The sequence below is a fragment of the Cynoglossus semilaevis genome, chromosome 13 (genome assembly GCF_000523025.1).
Source record: "Cynoglossus semilaevis isolate Cse_v1.0 chromosome 13, Cse_v1.0, whole genome shotgun sequence".
NCBI classification, from domain to species: domain Eukaryota; kingdom Metazoa; phylum Chordata; class Actinopteri; order Pleuronectiformes; family Cynoglossidae; genus Cynoglossus; species Cynoglossus semilaevis.
The window spans coordinates 20,859,643-20,872,764 of record NC_024319.1 but is presented as its reverse complement, the minus strand read 5'-3'; the positions used below and the strand labels follow the sequence as shown (position 1 = coordinate 20,872,764).

Sequence of the window (13,122 nt, the reverse complement as noted above, 5' to 3'; positions counted from 1 at the left end):
CCTGACCACAGACTAACAATCGTTCAATCTGGATGTAAAAAAAGATATGAACACATTTTTTATCATTTTTTTAACAGAAAAATATTTCATTATATTAATGTAACATGGGTCAAAGAGAAGAACATTTTTTAACAGAAAATTATTTCATTATATTAATGTAACATGGGTGGTGAAAACAGTACATGTTATAGTTATAACATATAAGGTGAATAGTATTGGACCAAGTACTGCCAAGTGGGAATCATGAACAAACTTAAATATTTTAGATAACTACGACAGGAACTATTTACTGTAAGTACAGTACCTTTGTCCTTCAGTGCTACCACGTCATGCACACTCATGAAAATACAAAGTAAACCTACGAGGCAACCCCAGTCCCACAACTTCTGAATTTAAAAGTTGTTTGCCTGGTTTTGGAGATAAAAGCGAGCCTTTCAAAACTTTGGTTTGGAAGCAGACTCAAATCCATTTATTTAGACAATATCACAAACCTCTTTTAGACTTTGGTCACTGAACTCACAACTCAGGGATTCCAGCTCCTGCTCATGTGACATTTTTAATACTGTGTGAGGAAAGGTAGAGTTTATGATCTCACGTGATGGAGACCTTTCCGTCCATCAGCAGATTTTCGTAAATAAAAAAGAACAGAGCAGAGCTGAAAGCCTTTCTTACGCTCAACTTCAACTAAAAGTTCAGGTTTAATCAGTGGCCATCATTCAAGGACCTGCTGACTGTATCAGGATTTCAGTGGAAAATCCTGGTTCCTCCCGACGGCTGCGTTATCAAGCGAGAGAAGTCGTAGCCAAATCATAGGTAGGCTTATCTTCAAATTAAAAGCACGAATTATCGTTAAATAAATAGTACATATATTGTACCCATGCTGAAGTGCAGGTACATAATACATCCTCAAAACTTTTCAAAGTCCAAATTATATACGAAAAAGTCAAAAATAACGGCACGAAAAGTAAGAAGAAAAACAGAATTTCTATTACTAACGCTAGTTCCCGCTACACATTTTCTATGGAATTAAAGGCACGACTTCGACAAGCTGTTTAAGATATTTGTTGTTTTGGAAGGCAAGACAACAATAACAACAAAAAAACTGCTGTTGGGGGTTTCTTTAAAATCTTCAACCCTCTTTAAAGTTCCTTCCACCCTCACGTCAGTCATAGCAATCGACTAACCAACTCGTTTTCACAGCATTTTACTGGGTTTCACTGTGGTGTAAGTGTTTAATTATCTCTGTATACCAAGTCAAACGTAAAAAATATTATCTCTATTATTATCTAATTATTATCTCTGTATACCAAGTCAAACGTATAGTAATGTTAACGTAAAGATTCATTAGTTGTGTATAAAACTTTAACGGGAATTATTCAAATATCTTTTGAAACTGGTGGCTTTCAACCGAAGCTTGTACTTTGATATAAACCGGAACTGAATTGTGTTTTCGGAATGTGCTTCACCAAAGCAGCTGCGTCACGAAGCAGGATCAGCTGATGGGAACTGAGTCACTTCCCGGACTCGTGCGTAAAAAAGTCAGTGAAGAGAAGAGAAGCAGCGTAAGTTATCATTCGTTTCGAGATCTATTACGGTTTACCTCTAAAACCGTACCTAACACTTTATGGTGTGCTTCTTGGATTACACTGTTTTTATGTGAACTCTGATGACTTTTGTGGACTTTAGTGTGCCAGTGTGTGCTCTACACTGTTTACCTGGACTGCACTCATCTGAGGTCACGTCTGGACTAAAGTAAGCCAAGTAAAAAAAATAAAAATAAATAATACTATGATTTTCTACAATGTTTCCACGTTTAGAAACAGTAACCGCTCTAAAGTACCGGCTCACGTGAACTCAGGAGCTGTTGGTCTACTGCTGCCTCCTGTGGTGGGTCTGTCACTGAGTTGAAGCTAATCGGAGAATTTCAAACAACGAAGTCTAAAGAATAACTTCGAACTAGGTATTGAAGGCAGCAGTGGATCACCGATGCTGTGGAACGAAAGTAAAACGACATTTGTCTCTGTGGACTTTGGTGTGGCGTAGTGCATGTACTGCAGACTTTATTTTTGCATTTCTGAAAAAAAAAAAAAATCGCCTTTATTAGAAAGCTCACGTTCGTACCTACGCGTACAGAAACAAGATTACAATGCCCCCCACCTTTTTTTTACGTTTACGTGAACTAACGATGCGTAAACGACATCCCGATACTTTCATAAGAAGTTATGACGACGACGAAGAAACAGAAAAGACGAGTTTTCAACGTGAGCGACAAGAACTGCTAATGTGTAATTTAGACTCGTTTGTTTGTTGTGTCGACAAACATTTACAGAAGAGAACGGGTGTGATAGATGTTAGCTAACAGGTAGACGCCACAGCTAAGATGTAGCCATAAATACCAAGAGTGTAACAAAGTCAATATTTATCTTGGGATTAGATACGGCAATTCAGGTTATATGTGCGTTGAAATACATGTAAACAATAATGTAATGTAAACAATAGCGGTGTTCCTAATACTGATTTGAATTGAACGGCAGTTAGATAGAATTAGTCGAATGATGGATGAAGATTAGCCTCAAATAGTAAGGAATAGTTTTAACATAACTATACATACAAATAAGTACAGGAGAAGCGATAGGATAACTGAATGACCGGTTAGAATTGGTTACCATAGTGCAGGAGTGTCAAACTCATTTTCACCAAAACAGTACAGTTCCCCATGAAGGGACGGTTGTAACTGGAAGACTGTGTAGATCGTGGGTCCCCAACCCATGGTCCGCGGACCAGTACCAGTCCGTAGGTCATTTGGTACTGGGCCACAGTGGGACACAATGAAAAAAATGTACTTAAATTTGACTAATTTACCTCATTCAAAGAAAGTCCAGTCATATCAATTTACTTTCTTTATTTAAAGATAATTCAGTTTTAAAATAATAGGTTATTCAGACTCTAATACTAACAGAATTGAAGTCTAAAAGATGTTTTATTTTGAAACTTTATTGATCCTTCAATGCTCAATGCCTTGCTACTAGTCTGTAGCTGACCAGTGCTTGGAACAAAAAAGGTTGGGGACCACTGGTACTACTATGTAACTACTCCATAACAGACTAATACATGTTTCTGCAATTGATTGATTATAAAAAATATATTACAGTATTTTTTTCAAATAATAATAATATTTTAAAATTATGATTAAAAGCACAGAATATTAAACAACTGCATTCTGTCACTGTTAAAAATATATCGAGTTCAAATAAAATGCACCAGATAAACATATCTGAGCTGGTTCATCTTGTTTGACGGCTGCGATCACCTGACTGCACAAGTGACAGCTACTGAAATCTTACTGTGGTCGCCAGAAATTTATGATGTCAAGCTAAAAAAAAAGAAAAGGGAACCACTGGTGTAGTTTAAGCGTAACGTTAAAAAGGTTATTTAAAATGAACCATAACTATATAGTAGCTCAAATATAGCCATTTAAAATTAACTATAACTATATAGTAGCTCAAATATAGCCGAATAATAGTCATGAGAAATGAATCGTTATTTAAGGGAAAGCTAAAATAAAAAAATGTTAATCGCAAAGAAAATATCCAATGCTTTCATTTATACTTTCATTAGAAATAAAAAAACCCTAACATGAACATCTCTCTTTATGTCTGTGTCTGACAGAATCCATGAATAGCATTTCCTAGGACTTGCCCATTCACCTGTCGCACCAGCAGAGGAGGCAGAGGATCAAAAGATGGCTCCCTTTTCCTCCTCCTCGCATTCGGCCTCCTCCTTCACTTCCCTTTTGTCTTCAGGCCTCATGTCCCCCGCAGGGGACTCAGCAGCGCTTGGTTTGAACCCCGCTAACATCCCAGCTCTGGACGTCAAACTGGGAGCTCTGGTTGTTCTTCTGTCTGTCACGCTGCTCTTTGGCTTTGCTCCTCTGTGCATCGTCCCTTGGGGGGGGCGCTGCAGAGTGGACCCAGGTAAGGAGCTGCTGGGGAACAAAATTCCCATTTCTGTCAATGTTCTGTTTCTATTAATGTCACAGTGGTTCTAGATCTCCCCTGTATACGAACGTCTTTCGGGGCTAAGATAAAGTCCTGCCGTGGTTCTTGCAGATTTGCGTCGCAGGCTCTTAAGTCTGATCAGCTGTTTTGCCGGAGGAGTTTTCTTGGCCACTTGTCTTTTGGACCTGCTGCCGGACTACCTAGAGGACATCAATCAGGCCTTTACCAAGGCAGGGATCTCGGTAAGAACTGACTGGCAGATCCGACCAGATCAGAACCAGAATATATTAGTTTACTTTAACATGACTTCAACATTTGACCTGGCTAAATGGGACTCAAACCAGATCTGACGTAGTCAGCTTCACAAACCTCGCCATTTGAAGGAATGATCTGCAGTCAGATGAAGGTGTTTTTTTCTTTTTTGTGTGAATCATCCTTTATCGCCTACATCAGGCAGGCAACAGTTTGGGCACCCCTGGCCTACGTCATACGTGACAAACTCTAGGCCCGGGGGCCAAATGCGGCCCGCCCAAGCTGTTTAGTGTGGCCCGCGGGAGATTAAAAAGCATTTAGTAAAGTCGACTGTTGAACGTCTAGTGTGATCCTCTTTTCTGTCTCCTTGCAGCTTCAGTTCCCTCTTCCAGAATTCATAGTGGCTATGGGCTTCTTCCTGGTCTTGGTGCTCGAGCAAATAGTCCTGACCTTCAAGGACCAGTCATTCTCCCACGTGGAGGAGCGTCGTTCTCTGTTGGTAGAATCCAGCATTCAGGCAAACGAAGGAATCCATCATCACCACCGTCGGCTGTTGAACGTCTGGTGTGATCCTCTTTTCTGTCTCCTTGCAGCTTCAGTTCCCTCTTCCAGAATTCATAGTGGCTATGGGCTTCTTCCTGGTCTTGGTGCTCGAGCAAATAGTCCTGACCTTCAAGGACCAGTCATTCTCCCACGTGGAGGAGCGTCGTTCTCTGTTGGTAGAATCCAGCATCCAGGCAAACGAAGGAATCCATCATCACCACCGTCGAGGATCGGATGATGACGACGACAGCGGTCACTTCCACGTGGACTTCAGCTCTCAGTCTGCCCTGCGGGCCTTCATTCTGGTCTTCTCCCTGTCCCTGCACTCCGTGTTCGAGGGTCTGGCTGTGGGTCTTCAGGAAGAAGGTAAGGACGTGATGGAGATCTGCCTGGCGCTGATCATCCATAAGAGCATCATCTCCTTCAGCCTGGCCTTCAAGCTGTCTCAGAGTCGTCTGCGACGCACTGTCGTGGCCGGATGCCTCCTGCTCTTCGCCGTCATGTCACCGATAGGCATCGGCCTGGGTATCTTACTGACGGACACCAGGGGGCATCCTCAGCACCAGCTGGCTCGCAGCGCCCTGGAAGGTCTGGCTGCAGGGACCTTCATCTACATCACCTTCATGGAGATTCTGCCCCATGAGCTCAGGTCCCACAAGCACCGTATGCCTAAGGTGGCCATGCTGCTGCTGGGCTTTGCCGTGGTCACAGCCGTGCTTTTTGTCAAACTGTAGCTATGGAAACACCAGATGACCATAGTTCTGTTTGACCTGACAGTCCGGATGTAAATGTTTTAAATGGACAAACTGTTTATGGGTACGAAAATACTACGTCTAGCACATCTCACAGTTTAGCTCCATTCTAGTGGCAGTGTGGTTCACTTTTAAACGGAGGGTTGGGAGTTCAATTTCTAAACTGTGTTAATCTGGCAAAGCCAGATGATAGAAGACCTTTTTCCAGAAACGTTTGTGATCTTCCTTAAGAAACTGAAAAGGTCATGTGATGCACTTATTTTAAGGAAAAGGAGGTGTTAGATTCTACAGACCAAAGATGAAGACATTCGTCCTGGATGTTATCAACCAAAGGTTTAAATTTCTGATGGTCTGGAGGACCATTAGTAGACATGATATAGATGATGCGACAAGACATTTTCTGGAAACTAATTTTGCACAAATTAAAAATCTGTGGTACCTAAACCCCGGTCTGGGGACCAGTGCCGGTCCGTAGGTCATTTGGTACCAGGACACAGTAAAAAAAAAAAAGTACTTAATTCAAAAAGAATCCAGTCATATCCCATTGAAATATAATCTGACAATGTTTCAAAAACAGTAGGTCATTCAGACAAACAGAATGAAGTCTAAAATAAATTTTATTTTGAAAATCTATCGATCCTAAAACCTGGTGATAAACCTTTTTGAAGTCTAAAAGAAGTTTTATTTTGAAAATCGATGGATCCTAAAACCTGGTGATAAACCTTTTTACAAAATAGTTGAAAGTATTTTTCTTTCTAATTTTATATGATAAAATTTATTTCGGGCTCTCCCAACTCCCAACTTTTCAAAGAGGGCCACGTTCAATGAAGTGAACATGTGAGGGCCAAACATTCTGTCTGACATACTCTGAACCATGAAATCATTTGCAATGAATTGCAAAGCAACATTTTCTGTCATTTTATGGCAAAGGCCACGGGCCTTATGAAGTTTGACCACGGGCCACGATTGGCCCCCAGGCCAGGCTTTAGACATACCTGGTTTATGTTAATGAATAAACTTTGATTGTGTGATTAGAAAGGGAACCAACTTTTCTGGAAATGGTGCCTTTGTATTTACATAACGTAATGTTGGATGACGTGTGTTTATTCTACTGAATCAGAACATTTGTTGGACTTTGCTTCACCTCCATGGTGGGGTATGGCGATCGAATATTTTCTTTGCAACCATCCATTTTTCTAGAGCTTAATGTGTTTCAGGGTGGCAGGACCAGTCCGGTCACCAGGCCACAGTTCACAGATTGAATGTTTACACCTTAGACTTTTTAGTCAAATGTTAAAATAAGTGCAGAATGTATTCTTTGTAGAATAGTTTTTTTTTTTAAAAATGTAAATATACTACAGACTTTTTAAACAGCACCACCATATACCGTGTATTTTTGAATTTTATCACCAAAGACCCTTTTATGATAAATGCTGAATGTTTGACATACGCTGTAAAGTGTTTTCTGTGATTGAAAATGAATAAATTTTTAATATTTACAACCACTTTTTTTCAAATAATTTAAACATGTTAAGAGTAGCCTACATTGAATGCGTCTCTGTTACTCGACATCAGACCTTATCGGCCTTTTAAGCAGCAGCACATGAAAATGCTGAAAACTAAAAGATTGATAATTGCTTCTTTCCTTTATTTCTATTTTCTGTGAGTGAAAGAAAAGGGACCACAGGAGGTTAGAATGATCATAAAATGATCATAAAGATGCAAAATATACAACAATTGTACAAAAACTGTCTAAAACGAATCAAACTTTGGTCACAAAGTTAACCTTTACTAAACAACATTGATTTGAAAAGTGATCCACAAATTAATATATATATATATATATATTGCAATTACGGTAAATTTGTTAACTCGTGAAAAATCCGGAAATCATTTTCAGCTGATGTATTTGCAAAACTTAACCAACAGGTGGCGCCCAGTCGCTTTTCTCTAATTGGAGCTCGTGCGGTTGACAGGATGGGTCACTCTGTCTATTTTCAAAACCGAACAAACACAAGGCCGCATTCTCCGCTCCTTTCACTTGCACATGCGCATTGTGGTGTGACCTCAGGCAAACTTTGCAGGTGAGCGGTTGTTACTATGGAGATAAGAACAAGCATGCCGGCACCCAATCACCTCTCAGTTGAGCTTTGGCTATTTTAAAAACATGGAAAAATGACAAATTAAATGAACATATAAACATATAAATGTTTATATATAAATCAACATATAAATAACAATAACCTTAATTATTATAGCGTAGTTGAGTCACATAGAAGATAAAAACATTAAATTAAGAAAATAAAGTAGTAAGTTTACGACAATAATGCCAAACACGTATAAATAAAGTTACAAATTAATGAAAATAAAGTTGTAATTTTAAATAATGTAAAGATAAAGATGAGCAAAAAAAAAATTTTTTTGCAAAAAATGTTGGTGCATCTCAAAGTTTAGATTTTAGTTTTAGATTTGGGTTCTTTATCACATCACCATCAGTATCACCATCTAAAACTTAAAAACATGTTCTCTTCTTTTATTCTTGTAATCTTATGGGTTTATTTGTGTAAATTTATGTCTTAGTGTGGCCCTTACACTCCATGGTAACTAACATTGTTTTTGGAAACCATTTTTTGAAATTGATTAATCTTTATATAACATATAATAGATGGTTAGATCATGGTAATGTATTCATTAGAAAACTTGCCTGTTAATTAGAATTATAAAAAATGTCCTGATAGTTTTACCTAATATTGACATCAAAGTAATCATGTAGGCTTTTTAAATCTTTAAATTTGAGCCACTCCGAGAATGTTGTGTGCCATTTCCATGTGAATAATAAATACTGACAATAACATATTGGCCGGTTTAAAAAAACAAATCACAGTAAGAAAAGCGTCAGAGTGTGACGTCTTGTCAATGTCGGCCCATCTTCGGGGGGGAAAAATCATTCCACTACGTCAAGTCGCTCGGTCCGCTCGGTGAAGATGTCTGCGACGGGCTCAAGTGGCTGTGGACCGGGACCCGGACCCAGCTCGGGGACCGGCTCAGGGGCCTCCAACCCGCGGAAGTTCAGCGAGAAGATAGCGCTGCACACGCAGAGGCAGGCCGAGGAGACCGCCGCTTTTCAAGAGGTGATGATGGACATCACCTCGACCAGGGTGAGTGAGGGTGAGACGGCAGCAAGAGGAGCGCAGCTGCCCGGAGGAAGAGAGGCCTTGTCTGGGCTGGTTACAGAGAATCTTCCGTACATGTGATGGCTCTTCGTAGATCAACTCTGGGGGAATATTTTAAGCAAATAAGTAGTGATAAAAATTGCAGTTGTTTACACACAAGCTTCGCTGTCGGCGGAGAAAATTGTCGCCTCTTCGTTCGTTTCCGATTGGCCGTTAGCGCTGTTAGCCAATGTTAGCTGCGGCGGCTAAACAGCTAACTTCACTTGGCTTGTTTACTATATTACGTCGTTCGCTGTCATAACACTGGAGACAACGTCCCGCGGAAGTGCATTCAAAAATATGGCACTTCAGTTTGGTCTTAAATATGATCTAAACTGGATTAAAGTATCCAACTAATTCATATATCTACAGAATTCGATACTTCTTTTGAAGACTTCGGCCGTGAAATTTGTACTGTTATGACATTTGATTTCTTTAAAACTGTGGATAGGCACCATCACAACGCACTTCGAAATGCGGTCAGAAATCTGTCATAACACTCCGCGGAAGTTCTGGTTGTAACCAGATGTTTTGGCCTGCTTCGAAGGTTTATTAACCGAAATAAATTAAGTGCGTCGTTGTTATTAACTTTGTTGATCCCATGTGTTATTATGAATATCTGACGCATAATAATAAAGGCCTTTGTATAACGAAAGTTATCATAGCACTTGATCTAAACTGTCATGAGTGAATACCCGCGGAAGTGCTTTGACAAATCTGGCATTTGATTTGATTTGTCTGTAGTATTTAAATAGACAAGATTTTAATTGATACATTTAAGTAACAAGACATGTGTCACGTAAATCAAGTTAATTATCAAGTAGTTACATTTGATATATTTTATATGGTCAGGGCAAAGGTAATTACCTTAGTATAATTTTGTTGCTAATGGTTTATATGTTTTTTTAATAACTGTATTTGATTTACTATCTTATGAGACTTAGCTATTCTACTTTTCACTTTACTTTTTTAGTTTTTTAAAGGCTAAATGTATCTACTTCTTTGGCTGGCTTGTAGTTATTTCTAGGTTATTATTATGTTTTAAAAATATAAAAAAATACATTGTTTTTGTTGGGGTTTTTTTTGCATTTGTTTACTCAATATTCTTGCCCAATTTAATGTTTTTTTTTTAAATATAAAAAAATACATTGTTTTTGTGGGTTTTTTTTGCATTAGTTTACTCAATATTCTTGCCCAATTTAACTTCATAAGAGTTTTTTAATTGTTTAATTGTTTGTTCTTATTTTGTTTACTAAAAATACAAAACCCCTCGACAAACATAGATGTTTGACTGTAGTTTCCTGTTGTGGTTATTTTTTTTAGCCATTTAGCTGCTAACTTAACTATCCATACTGACCATGTTGGACATAGAGCCACCACACATGATGCTAAAATTTGAATTTACCCATTTAAATGTTGACTCTATCATACACTGATGTCCATAGAGAAAACTGTCAATTTTAGCCTTTAATGACTGTGGAGAAATGCTGGTTTCCTATCTTATGTGCACAATTCATATAAGTAATTCTTAGAAATGAGTGAATGAGGCACGTCTGTGTTCCATGATGTAAAATCACAGCGTTTTTTTCCCCCCTAGTTAAGTGGTTTATTTCATTTTATCTAACTGCAAAAAGACAGACCTATTTTTAATATTACCACTGTCTTGAAGAAAAGTTGAATTAAAAAGAGTCTTCATTAACTTAATTCTTTGTTTTTCCAGCTCCAGGCCCAGAAGCTGCGTTTAGCCCGGAGTCAGGGTCCATACTACGGTGGCTCTTTACCCAATGTGAACCAGATCGGCAGAAGTCCTCAGGACTTCCAGGTGACCAGCATCATATCATTTTGGCATACCCACAGAAAGTCACAAAACAAATCCAGTATTTTGGAGAAATTAGTTTATATTGTTTTTGGTTTTGGACTTCTAGCTAACTTGTAGTCATTTCTGGGTTAAGTTTAAACCTTTTTTGGACCCACGTTTGACCGATTTTGCTAGATTTTCAGCTAACTATGATCGGTCAGACCTAACTATTTCTCGACATACCTTTTGATTGTTTTTCCAATTGTGATTTGTACGTGGAGAGATGGGTTTCTAACTCCTACTGTGAATTATTATTACCTTTTTTTTTTAATCACAATAACCGGAGTTCCAAAATTTGGAGTGAAATTCAAAGAACGTGCTTATTTAGATTTTGTATTAAAACTGGTTCTACGGAGTTTAAATCATAGGATTAAGGTTGAGGGAATAGAAAAAAAATTGGACTTTTTTGTAAAACTCTGGATAAACTTTTTTCAATACTGTTTAAAGTCAAATCTGAAGCTGTAGAATTTTATCCTAATCCAACCAAAAAAAGTACACCGTACCCTTCACAAAGCTTCCCGGAATACGAGTATTCCATGTTTTGAGTCTGCAACTATTGCAAGATTTTGCTCCTGATACGAGGAAACATCGAGTTACGAGTGTTGCGCTGTTTCTGTCGATCTCCAAGTACAGTTTTTACATGTGACATGTTTATCAAAGTACCATTCCGTATACTTCATGTGTATTTGTCTCTGTACACCAGGGTGCCTTTCCCTCCACTCTGGAGTCCAACCGTTCCACCAGGCATCACGGCCTGGTCGAGAGAGTCCAGAGGGACCGTCGCTTCGCCTCCCCGGGTCGGCCGTACCGCAACAGACAAGTATCCTTTCCTTAAGATGGGCCAAAATATTCACTAGGTGGTGTAGTTTTGGAGGAGTTTAAATCACCCATCATTTCCTTCAGTTTGGTACATTTCAGACAACCACCTTTGAACACTCCCCTTTAGTCCCATCCTCTGGTCTCTGACTGTTCCCAGCCGTTGTATTAGAATCCCCTCGACAAGGAATACCTGACACAGAAACAGACATAAAGTGTATGAGTTGATGTGATGTCATGAGGGAGATTTTGGTTTTCCAAGAGCAACAACACAGCTTTGTTCACAGCAAATATTTACCACACGCTGCACATCCACCTCCTCTTGAGTCGTGTCTGTAGGAAGTGATTCTTGTCTCTGGTGGAGCTGTGAGAGTAGATTTGTGTGTCGTTTGGTTGTTCTTGTTAGACCACAATCCTACGTACAGATTGAACTTGATGTCAGAAGGGGTTTTTTTTTCATCCTGGCTATAAACTGAAGCAAAAGAAAAAGGGATTCTAAAAATATTTGACAGATTAATTGTTGTCCTTTTACACATAGCTAAAAAAGGTTCCCTTAGAGTGATTTTTCATCCTTTTATTGCAACTGTACGTGAGTGTCTTTTTTTTTTCTTTTTTTTTTTAAGTCAAGCTCATGAAACAGACGCCAGAATTATATTCTAAAAAGTTTAGATTTTGGTGAACCAGAATGTCGCAATATTCTAAAAAGTTTAGATTTTGGTGAATTCCAGGGTAAAGAGTCTGAGTGAGTAAATCATGAATTTCTCGGTCAATATTTAACAGAAAATTAAAGCATAAAACCTAATTCAGAAAGTCAAATGATCTCCAAAGACGTGCCATGACCTCAAGTGCAGGGAAAGTGTTCCAATGGGAATCTTTTAAAAGATACAGTCATCATCTTCATGGATACATGGATCTGCATTAGCTTTTTTTTTTTTTTTTTTTTTTACACGTTTTTCTCCAAAGTGTTTCAAGATATTTCCTTCACCATTTGCCTGCTCAGATGGACAGCTCACAATATAACTCCGCCTACCTGTCCCCGCCCCCTGACCCCAGCTGGAGAAGGTATGTCCTCTCAACCGTCCTCCGTCCTTCTCTGCTTCCACTGTCTCGATGGAGACATGTCCGTCTGTTGGGATGCTTGTTTTTGTCGTCCGTACTCCCAATGCTCCGTAAACCTCTGTGAAGCCTCAGGTGGTTTAAAAAAAAAACAAAAAAAAAAAGGACTCAAACACACAAACAAAGAGATCAGTGTGAAAATGATGGTGGAAACATCTTTGAAGTTTGGTTTCATGTTCTATATAACGGCCCTGACTTTGTATCAGTCGTTTTTTAAAAATTAGACTGACATATTTACCCTGCCTTGCAGTAGTATTCAACACCCGTGGCAGTTTCCTCCCCCTTTTTTTTTCCTGTTTACACCGGAACTATTTTCCCCTTCGGAATCATTTTACAATACGTTACGTCTAGGGATTTCTGACAATATTATGCGACCGATGTTATCGCCCGATATTAGTATTACAATTATGTAATATCTGTAAGAATCGTTATCGGTTTTTCCTCAGATAATGTTTACTGCAGTTTTGGGGAAAATAACTGCATATATCGGTAACGATTGATATCGGAAATTAAGTGTTTGGGCAATATCGGCATATCGGATTTTGGCAAAAAGTTATATTCAATATCCGGCATTC

At 38.9% G+C, this 13,122-nt stretch overlaps 2 protein-coding genes and 1 long non-coding RNA gene across 3 annotated transcripts in view; 2 read left to right on the top strand and 1 right to left on the bottom strand.

Annotated features, from left to right (window-relative positions):
- Positions 1-1,568: 1,568 nt before the first annotated feature.
- LOC103388967 (zinc transporter ZIP1) lies at positions 1,569-6,055 on the top strand. Its single transcript, XM_008324211.3, has 4 exons — positions 1,569-1,752; positions 3,670-3,974; positions 4,110-4,240; positions 4,844-6,055. Exons 2-4 carry the CDS (start codon positions 3,743-3,745, stop codon positions 5,525-5,527), a joined length of 1,047 nt encoding a protein of 348 aa, XP_008322433.1. The 5' UTR covers positions 1,569-1,752; positions 3,670-3,742; the 3' UTR covers positions 5,528-6,055.
- LOC112487916 (uncharacterized) lies at positions 5,687-6,496 on the bottom strand. The gene is made up of 2 exons (XR_003051468.1): positions 6,268-6,496; positions 5,687-6,203 (listed from the first exon to the last, which is right to left on the bottom strand). It is a non-coding gene; the product is annotated as an uncharacterized LOC112487916 (long non-coding RNA).
- Positions 6,497-7,997: 1,501 nt separating this feature from the next.
- LOC103388972 (CREB-regulated transcription coactivator 2) overlaps positions 7,998-13,122 on the top strand; it is a 20,145-nt gene continuing 15,020 nt past the window's right edge. The window contains exons 1-4 of the mRNA XM_017038056.2: positions 7,998-8,703; positions 10,478-10,579; positions 11,319-11,435; positions 12,432-12,493. Coding sequence (XP_016893545.1) covers positions 8,530-8,703; positions 10,478-10,579; positions 11,319-11,435; positions 12,432-12,493 — 455 coding nt within the window. The 5' untranslated portion in view covers positions 7,998-8,529. The remainder of the gene's footprint in view (positions 8,704-10,477; positions 10,580-11,318; positions 11,436-12,431; positions 12,494-13,122) is intronic.